General features: G+C 39.0%; 1 protein-coding gene across 4 annotated transcripts in view; it reads right to left on the bottom strand.

Annotated features, from left to right (window-relative positions):
- The window catches only part of SOS1 (SOS Ras/Rac guanine nucleotide exchange factor 1), a 59,855-nt gene that overhangs the window by 22,859 nt on the left and 20,676 nt on the right, over positions 1-16,320 (bottom strand). For all 4 annotated transcript variants that reach the window (XR_010830883.1, XM_066995475.1, XM_013196164.3 and 1 more), the window contains 2 exons: positions 5,217-5,344; positions 3,564-4,219 (listed from right to left, as the gene is read on the bottom strand). Coding sequence is in view for 3 of the 4 variants with exons in the window: in XM_066995475.1 (XP_066851576.1) it covers positions 3,564-4,219; positions 5,217-5,344 (784 nt within the window). In the remaining variant the exon portion in view is untranslated. The remainder of the gene's footprint in view (positions 1-3,563; positions 4,220-5,216; positions 5,345-16,320) is intronic.

The following is a 16,320-nucleotide window of genomic DNA, read 5'->3' as shown; positions in this document are numbered from 1 at the left end:
AAATCCCACTAAGTTCTTCGTTTAGTTTACTGTAATCTGCCGCACAGATTAACCGTGTATTGTGCCACACAGCATTTCCTTGCATTTCTGTTGTATGCTAATTCCCATTTCCTAAACAATACATCGGCTAGTATGCTTTATCATCTCAATTTCCTTCATTACTGTTTTTCTTATCATGATACCTCTCACCTCTCCTTGAAACCGTATAGTCTAAAAAGCCTTCTCAAAGGCAAGTCTCCAAATCCTTTTGCACAAAGAATGTGATCCCTGTCCCCATCGTCCTCATCATGCAAATATATGATTTTTTGTGTCCTAAAAAGCAAGAATTTAACTAAACGCAATAGCTCATGTTTTCACAGCTTGCATTCTGTAGTAGGCAGCAACTGCCCTGAACAGTATTTGTCTGCACGAAAGAGAAGCAAGGCTCCATAGCAATTAACGTTTTCAGATCGCTGCAAGCTCTGAGTCATAGCTATTGTTATTTACAGGTAGACTCAGTGTCTAAATCTACAATACATATTGAATTTCAAATGAAGTAAATCAGAAAATGAAATCTAACTCTGTTATCTTACTAGCAAAATCTGCAACTCAAAATAGCGTACAATATATGAGCAAGTGTTAAAAAAAATACAGACAACACACTGGTTAGTCAGGATGTCTGCTCATGTGATAATTCTCTCTTCAATACAGCCAATTTGAAAGCTAAAAAAGAACAATAACTTGTTCTACAAGGATTTATAAATAATCACCCTTGAATTCCTTAAGAAAGGAAACGGACACTATGATGACGCACAAGCACTCTTAACATATCAAAGCCTTAAAAATAGAAGAGCACTGCCCTATAGATAAAAAAAAAATTGCCATGACTTTCAAATCTTGGTACCACCTAGCCGAGCTGCTCTTAAGCAAGCATCAGGAGGAGGAGATGATAACCACAGAAACCCATTAAAACAAGTAAAAGCCACCAGAATATGGAAATGGGGTCAGAATCTGAATTTTTAATTAAAGGGCAGCATCTCTTGGGTAAAAACACAAGGCAAGTTGCTTTAGGAGACCTCTCCCAGCTCTGCTGCTCCACCAGAGGAGGATTTTGACAGCCCACTGCACCTCCTGGCCAGGCAGCCCCCAGGGTTGCCTCCCTGCCCTACCTCCGGTGGTGGCTGGAGGGCGCATACCCTGCCACTAACTCCACTTTTTCAGCTGTTTCCACCAAACTGGCATAACCTTTGCAACCGTATCTATTATTACTCCTTACAGTATTTGACTTGGAAGAGAAGACTCCCAACTACAGCAAACAACTGCCTTGACATTGTCAGATGCTGGGCTACCATATCTGCATTTGAGGAAAGACACATTAAATAAGTAACAGCTTGCTGTTCTGGCATATGTATATAAAGTCAATACAATTCTTTCATGATAATCACACGCATAATCCTTTGTGGGACAATAAAAAAATCCACAGCTTATAGCTGTTTAGCTAGATGCCACAGGGACACTCATGTTCCTACACCTGAAAGCAAAAGAGAAGCCCTGCACTCGGCTGATGCACGCACAGAAGAACAGCTAAAGGGTTACTGTGGAAAGCTGTTGCCCTACTCACTGCATCTCATAAAACGCAACAAAACACTGAATGATTTACATAGCAAATGGACCTCGTTTCCTGTACAACAGAGCCTTTTTGGCTGAGTCACTAAATCTATTCCTTTGTTTCCCTGGAAAAGACAGCAAAGAATGGTTAGAATGACTACATTCGTCCCCACAGAGAACCAACTGCAAACCAGAAGCTATGTAATGAAAGATAAGAGCTTAGAGAAATGACACACAACCGAGCAATTCAGCATCGGATCCACGCATGTTGCGCTCACATCTCTAAGGTTACAGAGATGGGCTAAATACATCACAAGACAACCCATTTCTCTCTTTCGTTCCCCTATTTTTTTGGGGGGGTTGGGGGGACAGATCCAAGTGCTTCAGGCTATTTTGCGGTACCCATATTCTCGGCTGAGCCAAAGAGTGGTTTGCTCAACATTGCACAACTCTAACAGAAGGCTTCGAGCAACAACCTACTTCAGGTTTTATTGAACTGTGGCTGTTGAGAGCAGGGATTTAAATGACTGCGGAACCGAAAGTGCATCTAACCAATGGATTTGGGTACAACAAAAGTCCCTCTGCATAGGGAAGATGATTTCCCAGTGGTAAGCAAGCCAGTCAAAGCGAAGCAAGTGTGTCACTAAAGCAGTACTGGTTCTGCTAATTCTCTGCCAAATACAATTTTAGCTCAAAACAGAACAACAACAACAAAAAAAGCCACTCTTCCTTTCTCTAACACTGAATTGTTTTACTCTAACTTCCAAAACCATAAAATTATGTCATAAATCACGCCTGTAAAATTTGAAGCCAACAGCTAAAAGTTTATAAAAACACAAGAAAATGAAGACAGGCACAAAAATTCTCTGGTAAAATCTACCAGCAAGACACTGCGTTTGTGTTTCTAATAAGTGATAGGAAAGCTAAACTGAATGAAGTATGGAGAAGAGCAACAAAAGTAATGGGGTAAACAGACTTATTTGGAAGCACTTTAAAAATAAAAGTACTAAACTATATTGATTATATTCTGTTTACTCCTGGCTTCTTCCAAACAAACATTCCTACTCTACGCTGGAGTCCAGTTCCATCAAGATAGAGCTGCAGAAGAACAATTTCTTGGAGTAAGGAGTGAAAAGACAGACAAAAATCTGCAGCTGAATATGAGAAGTACTTATACCAAGATGCATAAAGTTTATAATAAGTGCCCATACAGGTAGAATCAAAGAAAACAAACAAACAAACCCAAGCCTATGCTTTTCATCACAGCTTATAAAAATCCTGGAAAATTATCAAGAAAAACTCCACGCAGAGATTGGACTGGATGAGCCATCCTATTTCACAGAAATGCCATTCACCACACATACATTAACATATCTTCACAAAAATAAACGTATCTTCACAAAACAAACAAAAACCTGAAGTCAAAAGTTCTTGAATCAAATCCCCACTGAACTTCTGATTAAGGTGAAAATTATGCAAGTGCCTGCTTCTAGCAAGCTGTTATTTGATCTATTCATTTGACATCAGCATGGACACAGGTAATAGTTTATAAAGTGCAACTCTTAACTGAAGAAACCGGGCCCACAATTCTTGTCTGCAGTGCTAGTGCCCCTTCATGTGCCACCCAGCCGTGGAAGTCTCGAGGGAGGACAATTCTTGTAGCCTGGGCCATACAGGAAGAAGTATCGGCTGGAGCTCAATTCCTGCTGGACCCTGACCCCTCCCCCCCATCCCTCACATGAGAATAACCTTATGCACATGCCTATCCCACTGCGTTCAGCCAAACAGGATTTGTATTTTTAACTGCTACAGCAGTGCAAATTTCAAATTCCGAACCTTAACTCAAAATGCATTTCACAATTCGTGCACTGCAAAGCACATTCACTTTCTACATACTGTATATATTTTGCTGTGCATCAGCTCTCATCATCATCAGAGTCATCAGCTGCTCTGGTTATCGAAATAAAGTGCCTCACCTGCATACATGTGGTAAGTCAGCCTCTCGATAAGCTTGACGACGGTTCCTGCCTTGATGATCGGGATTCCGGATTTGGGCTGCATGTTTTCTTCAAACACAATGTTCTCTTCAGAGTCAGGTTCTGCAAACCTATAGAGCTCAGGATTTGGAAATCTCATCTGCTCTTCTTTTTCTTCCTGCAACATCGTTACATCCAACATCCTTTCCAGCGTGCTTCTATATTGCAAAGATATCAATGCTGCCATCCAGTTGTTTTTCTCTTCAGCTGATTTAGCAGCAAAAATAACACTGTTCTCATCTTTTAAGATGATTTCAAAAGCATGTCTGTACTCATTAGTGTCGTCTTTGTCGTTGATTTGTACCTTTCGCATGAAGAACTTCTCTTTTAGACGATATTCTGCATTGCTAGCACCAGGAAGTCTTGGCTGGCCGTGATTTGACTTACAGCAAATCATCAAGCCATCGAATAGAAATATGTGTCTCTCGTGCTTTGCTCCTACGCGCGTGAGTGTTCCTTCCATGATGAACTCGTTACAGCATTGGCCGATGTCCTTACCCTCCCAACCATCAATATTTTTCTGGATTTCATTCATTTTCTTAATTGCTAGCTGTTTCCCCTTCATCTGCTGAGTATAGAATCGGCATGCAGATTCACTTCAGCGTGGGATGGGAAAAAGGCAGCCTATTAGTATACGATGACTTAAAAATCACAATCACCACTAGCAACAAAAACACAAGATAATCTCTCTGAGTGGTGAGAACTCCGCTGAGAATACAGTTTAAGCAGTGAGTATCAGGTTCTTCTCCTGAAAGCACTATTACAAGGCTTGACTAATGTTTTTCATAAGTGCACCAACTGACAAAGTTCCCACTTAGCTTCTATGCAACAAATGTTTTACCTAAACACAGGCAACCAGAAGTAGGCAGGCTGTTAGTGCTTCTTAGCCTAGTACATCACTCATTCTCATAGCTGACAAACAATTTTAGAAAGCATTAATTGAAAGAAGCACATTCAGAGAAAATAAGCTGTTAAAATGCATGCATGTCCAAGCCTAAATACAACATTTAGCAGTAGAAATCTTATTGGGCAAAGAAAATACTAAAACAACCTTAAGATCAAAAGAACAGTTTTAACATGCTTAAATAACTGGTTAAGAAAACAACCATTAGCATTAAATCAAATGACAAATGATATAATCCAAGATTTCACTCTAACATTGCTACTGAATGTTATCTACGTATCTATTTCTGTTATCCAGCTATAACTTTAACTAGCCGTTGCACATAAAGCTCTTCAAATTGCTTTAAGCAGTTTCAAATTCAAGAACATTTCCTTCTAATCACACAAATGCACTTCTAAGATATTTTTAGAGTATTTTTAATCTGAGCATAAGTAACTTGCAAATGCTGTAGCTTTCTACTTACCAGTGAATTTTCAGAACGTTTCAACTACCAGTAAGCAAGGACACACAGAAATTCGAACGGTTTTAAAACAATAACAAATTATCTTGGCTTTGATGTCACTTCCTCTGAAAAAGCAGGCTTGTCACAAACTATTTTGTTCATTGTTTACTAAAAGAGGAAACTGGGAGCCCTGGATTTATAGCAAAGCACTAAGAGCAGAAAGCAGGAAAAATGGAAACATGTTTACCTAAGCCTTCGTTTTGCAAGACTTTTGGAGCATATCCGTTCCATACTGCTTTGAAGATTCAGTAGAGCTGTTATTGCTTGCTTTAAGCATTCTTTATCTTCTTCATCCTCACTCTTTTCTTCTAGTTGCTGTGAACATTGAAAGTCACATACAGTAAGTATTACAAGCATTTTGGTACGTGCAAATCCAGAAGTTTGACCTAAGAAGAACAAATCCAACAACTTGCTGATTTGGCATGCTCATATTTGTTATATAAATTAAGAAAATAATCAGGTGCATTAGCGACACAGGCAAGAGACACAATTCTCTGCTAAGCTCATTCTCAGTTAAGATGAGAGCAGCAGCCATCGGTCCCCCATGTACAGATGAACTCAGGCACACACATTTACCTAAAAGCTACTTTGATTCACCTTGCATCTCCAAAAAAGAACCCATTAAATGTGTTACCTCCTAGGAGGAGTTAGAGAAGAAGGAGATCCACATATGTACCATTCTACAGCATGAGATCAAATGTTAAGTTTGTGACATGTAGGTGACAAGCTTTTGGAACATGAGAGCCGGACGAACAACTTCAGTAAAACATTCTATTTAAAAACATAATATTACAAGGACTCTCACCTCACTAGCAATTAACAGCCAAATCAGTAACTCAGGCAGGAAAGGGCCTTACATCAGGCTGCCCAGGGCCAAATTTGAGTTTTGAATTGCTCTCACAATAGAGAGGCCACAACCTCTGTGGAAAACCTGTTCCAACATCTGAGCGCCCTCACGGTGATTTCTTTTCCCCTAATAGCTCCTCGGGATTTCCCTTGAAGCCTCCATCTCCCCAACCCCATCACATGGTGGAAAATAGCAGGAAGGTTCACCCCCTCCTGACTCTCCTTTCCTCCAGATTTAATAAGCCCACTCCCCCCGTTTCTCCTTCTCCTCCACCACACACTCCACTCCATCCTCCCAAGCATCTCAACAGCCTTCCAGTGGCACCGCTTCAGTATACCGGTGTCAACAATAAAGCCCAAACTGGCCGCTGGGGAACTGGGGCTACCAAATCCCTCAACCACGCTGGCTCCCCGCTTGCTAGCACAGCACAGGATGGACTTGGGGCCTTAGCTGCTGGGGGAGGATTTTGCTGGCTCACGTTCAGCTTGACCACCAGGACTGTGAATTTTCACGCGGAAAGAAAAAGGAGGGAAGGTAAAGAACAGTAACCTGAAGGATGGTAGGGAGAACTAAGTGTTCCTCCATGGCTGTTCAGAAAATAAAGTGACATCTAACTACAGCCAACTTGTAAAACCAGCATACATTAAGTCCCGATCTGAGTACACAGCTGTAGTAACACATTTACTTCCAACTTTCTTAAAGGACAAAGCAACACAACTGTAAACTAAAACTGCAGTAAAAGGATTAATGTTAATATTTTGTGCCTACCAACTGGCTGTGACAGGTGACTTCTACAAAACAACCTATGCTTTTATCCAAAAATCATTACATTTTCATCTTAAACCTTGTAGCCTAAAGCACAGAAGTGTTTCACCTGATACTCAGTGAAAAAAATGGTGCCCACAGCTATGGCTTAGCCATAAAACTGAGGTATCTCATATCAATCCTGTAAATAATTGATAAGCATTTCAGACTATTACACCAAAAACTGGTTCCACACAACTGAAAGATTTATTTTGACAGAAGAGGTAAAAGTGAAGTGACGTGCTGGCACGAACTAGAATAACAGACACCCTTGCAATGAGTACAGTCGCGTGGTTTGCTTCCAGTATGAAATGGGAGCATTGTTTTCCAAAATCCAACTGAATACAACACATTCACAACTGACATACAAATGAGTCAGATAACAGCATTATTTTTTTTTCCCTGACCAGAGCTCAACATTCAGTGCAAAAGCTGTCAGTGCCAGACACTGCTTTATTTGTGTTTTTAGCCATCATAACCACACCTTTCGTTCTAGGCAGCTTTAGCTCGCTTAGCACAATCTGTCATACTGGAGCTAAACATTAGCCACAAGTGCCTAATCATGCAACGAGCACTGAAATAGGGCTGACAGCGACCAACACAGGCTTAACTTCCAGAAAGGTCCAAGGAATACATCCCTCCGTGAATGAACAGTCTACCCTTGTCATAGTCTCTCTGGATTCAACGCACATACGTATCGCCTTCCCTTTATTTCAGTTGTACTGATCATCTGCTTTTAGAGATGAATCCATACAAATAAGGCAGGTGCAGCACTGCTGGCAGAAATCCCAAAAGACAGCCAAGACCAAGGTGTAACACCCTCACAGCCTCCAAGCTTTTGTACTGTTCCTGCACTAGAGTTCAAAGGAGGCCCTTTGTTTTGAGCACTGCCTCTTCGTCTGTTTGCACCAGAAGGAGGTTGGCTGAATTTCCTACCATCTTCTGGCTACTGACCCTTCAAAACCAGACAGGATTGTTTTAACCCAGCCTGCTTAAAACAAGCTTTATTAGATCCTACCGTATTTTGCCACTCGCTTGCAAGAGAATCACAGGAGATAAGCCAAGGAGCAAAAGGAATGCTAAGTACAATACAAGTTTAACAAAAATCAAACTTAAATGCAACAAAAGTCATAAAATCATTTTCTTATTTTAAAACTGTCTGTTCAACCTAAATGTTCCAGTCTAACAGAGAAGTCTAGCATAAAGAAGAACAAACTTCCCATATCCCAAAAAGTGAAGAACATTTTTGAAGTCTGGAAAATATAATAAAACAAACTTGCAAAGGTAGGCTAATGTGTGTAAGGGGAAAGCTAAACCAATCTGGATAATAAAAATCCACTAAGCATATAAGGATTTCATAGAAGGATTTTCTCAATAGCACAAAGGTGCAGTGGGTAGGGTTCAGGTTGGATATGAGGAAAAGGTTCTTCACCCAGAGGGTGGTCAGGCACTGGGACAGGCTCCCCAGGGTAGTAGTCACAGCACTGAGACTGCCAGAGCTGAAGAAGCGTTTGGACAACGCTCTCAGGCATAGTGTCTGTTTTTAGGGTGGTCTTGTGTGGATCCAGGAGTTGGACCCACTGATCCATTCAGGTCCCTTCCAACTAGGGATATTCTATTTTTCTAGTGCCTTACACCAGAGTACCTGGAAAAACAACTGCTTGTACATTCTCTTCAGGAACGTGCAGACTAATGCTCATTGCTGTAAACCATGCTACTCCTGTGTTAAATTTACAAAAATGCTTTTAAAGTAATCTCTCTCCAGTTGCAAAAAGATTTTTGCATCAGACAAATCCATGTCCAAAAGCAAACTACGTTTGTATACAGAGGTGGAGAGAAAGAGAGAAAGCAGTTGTATAATTTAGACAACATTTCTGCATCTGGATGCAATGGAAGCAACACACATTTCCAACCATATACACAAACTAAATCTAAAATCAATGGCTGTAATTATACTCCAGGTTTAATATTCAGAAAGCAGTATGTGGAAGTATGTATCACATGTAGACCAACACAAATTGCAAATCATATGGTGCGCTGAAGACCTTTCTTTAGAACACAAATAGAATTTGAATTTTTTATTTTCTAGCCTGATATAATTACCATAAACTGCTATCAAAAACAAAGAGTCTTAGTCAAAACTGAGCTTAAATCATAGCAATGTATTTCGTCTTACACTGCCCCCAGACAGTTTGGAAGAGGAAAGTGAAATGGCAACACTGGAAATGCATCCAAGGTTCTCTGCGAATCCCACTGGTTCTTCTATAGATGTGCAGTGCCCTCTAATGAATGAATCAGGTAGATGCTAAGCAGCGTACTTTCTTTATTTAAATGTCTCCTATGAAGGATACCGTATAATTACAGGAAGGAGATGCAGATTTCTGATTATCAGTAGTATTAAAAATACAATAATGACTGTAATAATCTTACAAGTTATCAACTTATAATAATAATAATTTTAATCAGTAATGTAATAGGCGCAGTATCCCAGCCACCCCAGGTTACTTGAAGAAAACAAACTTGGAAAATAGACTGCCAAAGGGAAATTTCTAACAAAAACAAGCACTCTAAGTTCTAGGCTGCAAACACTGAAAAGATATCAAGAAGGGGAAGATGGGGTATTTTCTTCTACCTGCTGCATAACGCATGGATTAAGTAATATTTGTAAAGCCAAGTAACAGGAAGTTCCAAAGAGATACAAAAGAAATCCTCCTTATACACTGCAAGTTTACTCCACAGTAGTCCTTTCTCTTAGCCTGTGAGGGACACGTCTATCTAGAAAGACAATGAAGACAAAAATATTTACACATATGATGAGAACATGCAAATATAGCAATACTAGAAAGTGTCATGAGGGATATAAAATCTTGTACCTCTGGGCTTACTTCAAGATATAGACTGCTGTCTCCCTAGAAGATTAATCTAAACCTAACCACTGAAATTTATGAACTGCAGGTTCCCTGATTCATCTGAGAAGAGAGGCCTGCCATAGATGACAGCATACAGGAGGCAGGGAAATCATAACTGAACTTGCTTAAGACCACTTGATTTTAGGTGCTAACAAGTTGTTGTCCCCCAAAACATCAAGCCAGGAAGCTGAATGCCTAAGAGGTCCCACATCACAAGAAAAAGCTGCATATAGCATTTTTCAGAACAACTAGCCCAAGCTAGTGTTGTTTCAGAGAAACGTCTTCAAAAATGGTTAGGCATTTTCTTCAGATATCCTGAAGCCCACAGGGAGGCAACAAAACACTGTGATAGCTGGCAGAGGAAGCCCGATCTGTAGTATGACCTAGCTATCTTCTCTGTAGGGAAATGCTACATAAATAAACAGCTCTCAACATTCGTGAGAACTTGAAGCGCACTGACATTAGTTACTCCAGCTTTTGTTCTTATGCCTCAACACTTTCTTCAACGTGTTTCTGAGAAAGAGGGACCTCCTGAAATGGGCTCTTTTATAACCAAGAGTAAAAAAACAAACAGCGTTTCTCTTCTTACAAATGCAAGCTGATAGAGTTGCTGGCATTCTGCTAAGAAAAAACAATGCTGGAAGCCAGTTTTCTTAATAGAACGGAGTTCCTGAGAGCACTGACTTCTGGCAATTCCTCCAGATAATAAAAACTCAACCCAAAGCAGTAGTATTCTGGGATAAACGTGCTCTCATATCTAGAAACTTCTGTAATTTTTAGAAAGCATTGAGAAATCATCTACAAAATCAAGTGGGGAAAACTGTAGGGAACACTATATTTCTGGAAAATCACAACAGGCTACAAGGCACTTCACATTTGAATCTTAAAGGAAACACAGCATGCCATATTCTTGGACATACATCCCCAGTTTTAATGCACTGGAATTTCAGAAGTAATTTTATTTTCATAGAAACTCAGACAATCTTGAGCACAGTGTAATAAAGATATACATACATGTAACTTTTTTTTATATTTACATTACAGGAAGAGTGGAACAGAAGTTAACATATTACCAAAGCAACAGCAAAACCTTCTCCTCTCAAAATTAACTACAAATTCTCGGTTTAATTTTGAAAGGTAAATTACATTAAATTATGTAATTTTAGATAAACATGTCAAACATTAAACCCGAGATACTACATAATTAGTTACAAAGAACTCCAACATTCTCTTGGAGGTCCATTTTCAAAGAGAGAAAAGAAGAAAAAGACCTCATCTTTTATTTCACATTAAGTTTAAACTCTCATAATGAAAAAATGAGGTCAGCCCACTGTGAAGCACACTGTATGAGTAAGGCATGAAAACATGAAAATAAGCATTGTTTCAACTTTCAGTACAAGCTTCGCAATTCGTGCACAGCTTGAGTATGTGACTTTAAATAGATCTGAAGGGTACACGGCAGGTTTAACTGTCAAACTTCACTTGAGTTCAAAAAAGTAAGACAATTTAAAGTTAAGTTAGTTAAAGAAAGGTGTGACAGTAAGTGATTGCTACTTTGGTTACTTAACACGGATGCTTTTATTGGCACGACTCAGGGGAGTGTGTGCAGTAACTGAAATAAAACTGCTTCAGGAATACATTACATTACTCTGAAGTGTTCTTTTTCAAATTAGGATGGCTACTGAGCAGAAGTCAGAAATGTATACAACACAGAAGCCTGTCAGATGATGTTTCACCAGTTCAACACTTCAAAACTCCCAAAGCAGATTTCATGTGCCAGTCTGCCACCACTATTCCCATGAATGGGTATGGCCTGTCAAGAGACCATATTTCAGGTTATATCTGCTTAAATGTGACTACAGTCTGCTAGATGCTTCAGTAGAGGTCTGCTCAGCTGGAAATAATATACTTCGCTCTCAGGTTGCTGTGTTTTTTGTTTTGTTTATAAGTGGCCAAAGAAGGCATTTGTGTACGTGAACAATTTTTATTATTGAGCTTACGTGATCAACATCTACTTCAAAAAGGAACAGTAAAAAAAGGTCTTGTTTTCAAGTAAGTTTCTTCATGTTCTTGTAAAACCAATTTCTAAATATGCAGACTTTTTATAGGCTACTAGCTGCCATATATACATTTTATATGCCCAGATTTCATTGCTTGGGAAATGGCTACCTTATTTACAGAAGACTTTGACTTCTGAGAGTATGGAAAACCCATGCGCTCTGCATTCTTCAAAATGATTTTGTTTTGCCCTTTTTTTTTTTTTTTTAACATATGTTGACATCTCTTCCATGGCAGATTCATTACCTTTCTGCAACAAACGTACAAGTTCACACAGATCCTTCCAGAGCCTTCATGCTCTGAAAATCTCTTCTTTCCTACTGTCACTTTGGTTTGTCTCATCATTATCAGAAGACCTGCACAATACATTAGAAATTTAAAATGCATAATTAAGTTGATAACACATAATTAGATTTGTATTTGAAATATCATAAAATATTTACCTATGAGATTCCAAACTTGTAATTGAGGTCTTCCACTTTCTTCCAAAATTTTTCATCAAAGTAAAGACAGCTCAATTTGAAAATATCTTCCCTTTCTCTTTCACAATTCCAAAGTAGACTGAAATCTACTTTCACTGCTTCAGCACAATTCAAGTCTGATCTTTGCCAGCTAAGTTTGCAAGGCCGTGAGCTCAAGTGGATGGCACCTCTACGTTTGGATAGAAGCACATTAATTTTTTGAATGATACATCAGATGAAATCACAGTTTCAGAGATCATTCTGGGAAGCAACCCTGTTGATTTTAAGAGAGGATTGCGAAAAAACAGCCAAGGAAGTGAGGAACAAGCAAAATTCCATCTGTAGACTTCATCTACAGAAAGACTTAGGAAAACTTTCTGTAGACTTACTTAGTTTACAGAAACAACAAATGTAGCTTGTTGCATTATTTCTATTCATTATTTTTTACATCTTTCCATGGAAAAGGAAAAAAGGACAGGGAAATAGACTACTACTGCTGTTAAGACTGCACAGCAACACAAGTTTCTCAGGGACTGTACCATGATTGCCACAGTCACAAAAAACTAACGCCAACCTAAAGGCCTTGAAAGTCTCAGCTAGAATAAGCTTCTTCATGTACAATCCTGTATGGATTTCTTGTGTCAAAGATTAAATTTAGAAGGAAAAAAAAAATAAAAGTTTGTCCAAGTTCCTGCAACACCCATCTAGTCTCACAGAAGTTTGTCCTTGGGTGTTCAGCATATACTGCTGCCAAGTAAGGTAAAGAGCCATCTACCATCATTATCAGCAGCCATCGAGAACGAGGAACTGACCACCAGCTCCAGAGAGCAGTCTGCCCAGCACAGCTCTCCTAATTCCTAAAGCACCATGGAGGTTTTGCCCTGCGGGTATGCCTGGGAAATTGATAGGAAAGCCGGCCATTGGAACTTTAAAGTTAAATGCATAAGTGAAGTGAAAAGACTCGATTTGGTTAGTGCTTCATTTGATTCCTCAAAGACTCAAAGAAGGCATCTCGGTAAGAACGGCCTGGCACAGTGCCACCCTACCCTCTGCTTCAAGGGATCAAAGTACAACATTTGTTGGTCTGGCAGCAGAATGACAACAACAGAGCACAAGTGACACTGAGTTGCAGAGTAAGCAGAGCAACAGGAGGTATTTTTACTTCTAACTTTTGTAAGATTTTACCCAGCTTCTGCCATACAGCAATTTTAGTGGGATAATGGGTTTAAAAAAAAAAAAGAAAAATACTCTCCAAGGTAATTCCTTCTCATCAGAAAACTTCATCAAAAAAGAAGTCTGCTTTTCAAAAGACCTGATGTATCTTATGCAAAAAGAAAAAAAGAACTGTACAACAGTACAAGCAGCCCCACCACAGCTCCATTATACATGGCATAAGTCACTGACAAATGAAGTGATACGTGCATGCATGCATCTCAGGTATGGAGATATATAGACAATCCATCAACAAGTACCACAGCAAAAAAAGAAAGTTTCTTTACTGAAAAAGTTACCCAGAGTATATTTACCTCAGAGACCCCAATTAATTAGATTAACAGTAATGAAGTTCGTGGGATAAATATGCACACATGTGATAAAGTCTTATTTTTCCCTTACCATCTTCCCTTTGGCTGTCACACATACACACACCTATGTTAGAGTTTAAACCTGCCAACATTATAAAGAGAAAAGCAAGAGAAATGTCATCAAAGCAACCACACAGGCAAGCAAAAACTACAGAACCTCACGTAGCTGCCTTTATCACTTCCCACTTGTACCGCAGGAAGAAGTTCTGGACCTTTACAGCACTGCAGCTGTAATTTAAACCTTTGTAGCTTCACCATATGAAGGAGTTGCTCAATTTTTTACACCTATCGTCACATTTTAGGAAGCTTCTTCTTAGACTTGAGACCACTTTTGACACCACCCCATTTTTTTTTTCCACAAAAAACACTCAAATACACTATGCAGTCCCTATTGTGCACTAGCTGCAGTTCTGTCAAGCTACACGTTCTCCAACTAGGCCTCTAGCTAGGCCTCCAACAGGCCTTCATCTCTTGCAGAGACATAATTCCACATTCTCTCTAATGAAGGTAAAATTCATATTCTTCTGCCGTTACAAACACATGTAAAACAGTAATACTTCTGTTTTTACTATTATTTCAAGACAATATTGTACATACAAGCTGCTGTGCTCGGAAAGACGTGTGCCAGACTACAAAGTGATTTGGGAGAACAAAATCGTATGCTGACAATAAGTAAATGCTTTATTAAAATAATTCATAGTTAGTCTGAATCTGTGTTTTTGTTCTTAATATTCATTTAAGGAGGCTTTAAGAATAGATTAAAGCAAGAGAAGCTGTTAATTACAGTGCCTGCACTAAATACAAGCAACACGAACAGCATTTCAAGACAATGATCTATAACTGCAGACACTGTAAAAACTCTGCAGGCTGCCAAAGTTCAACTATTAAGACTCAGCGATTCTCCACCCTGGGCTGGGTTACACCAGTTACAGATGGGATCACAAACCAACTGCATTACATGTGTTATGCTCTGGATCATGAGCCTGGATGAAACACAGCTAAGAATCAAAGTGAACTCAGAGCCCCAAAATACATTGGGCTGTACTGCCCAACATACCACACGAAAGCTTTACAGGATCAATCTGAAGAAACTCTAGTCCTAAACTAGTAGTGTTTCACCATCCTGTGTGTTCTCCAGCAACATGCAACACATTTAGTATCATCAGGTTACGACAAGGGTGGTTTCTTATATTGGAAGACCTTGCCAAATCAGATTTTGATTTTTTAAGTTACATTAACGTAGTATTTCCACTCAAGCAGAATTGCCGGTCAGTAGAGATTGAAAAGTCATTTATCTAAGAAAAAAATGAAAAAAATCAAATAAAACCCACTACCTGCTATCGTGAAACATGAGCATCCTGAGAATTTAAGCTCATTATAGCTAGAATTCCAAGTTAAAAAATATTTGCCAAGAGACAAGAAATTTCCATTCATAAGTCATGGTAGCCAAGTCTGCACTTGATTAAATGCCTTTTTAGTTCTATTTTCCAGAAAGTATTTTATCCAAAGTTTATATATGCTTTGAGACACTCCTACTTAAAAAGGTAATTTTAAAGTAATCTTCTATTTACCCAAAGAAAGCAGAGAAGAGTATCACATGCACACAAATTTACACCATCTAAAACAGAACCTGATTCAATTTAAAATTCCTGTAAGCATCTTCAACTCATGGTTGTGAATATTGCACTATTTGTGCCACCCTACGTTCCAGTTATGAGTTCACACTTAGCAGCTTCAATAGTAGATTTGCAGCTATTAGGAATGGGCTTTTCTATTTTATACATTCAGTTTCTTACATAAAAATTTGGGGTCTTTTAGGCTGCTTGAAGGAAAACACAGCCCTTAGTCATACGCTAATTCTCCAACAAAGTTACAGCAAGGAACTTAAGCTAAAAATAGAATACGTATTTGTGTTCCTGGTGCCCTGCCAGACTTCAGGAGGGCTTTAGTTTCTAAATATGATAACCATCAGTGGATAGAAATTTAATTTTTTGTAGTCTGCATAGTTAGAAGGTAACTTTGAGATGCATTTTAAACAGATAACTTCAAAGCACGTGAGATTAGACAGCATGCTCAGAGAAAAATGTTAAGCCCATTATCCTTCAGAATACCTCATATTCAAGAGAAATAATTTTTTTCCCCACTACATACAATACTCTGCCAACATCATCTCCTCATGTTGAGAGATCCTTTTTTGTAGCATTTAGCTTGATTATTCATAGATATGCTTACCAACACCAAATCAGATCTCTTACCACATAAAAGAATTCAATACGACTTTGCATCAAGGAAACATAGGGATTATACAACAAAAGAATTCCACTAATACCCTTCTGTAGCAATTTAGTCAGGCCATCTTTAAGTACAACCAAGCTGGAATCTGTCTGAAGATTCCAGATGTACAAAAGAAAATTGCAGCAGAAATCATTTGAGGAAGGTATTCATATGCTGTGTACACATGCTCTAATTGACAGATGAAACTAATGCCATGAAAGCTACCGTCTCTTTTCATGCATTTATTATCAACCATTGCCGATCATGTGTATCACATCTGGCAGACCACAACAAAGAAAACCTGGAAAGTTACTATAAACGGAACCAAATCCGACTCAGCAATATTAGATTTACA

This window comes from Anser cygnoides, chromosome 3, assembly GCF_040182565.1.
Source record: "Anser cygnoides isolate HZ-2024a breed goose chromosome 3, Taihu_goose_T2T_genome, whole genome shotgun sequence".
NCBI lineage: Eukaryota > Metazoa > Chordata > Aves > Anseriformes > Anatidae > Anser > Anser cygnoides.
Note: the sequence above shows the minus strand (reverse complement) of the source record. Positions and strands in the feature narration are given on the sequence as shown.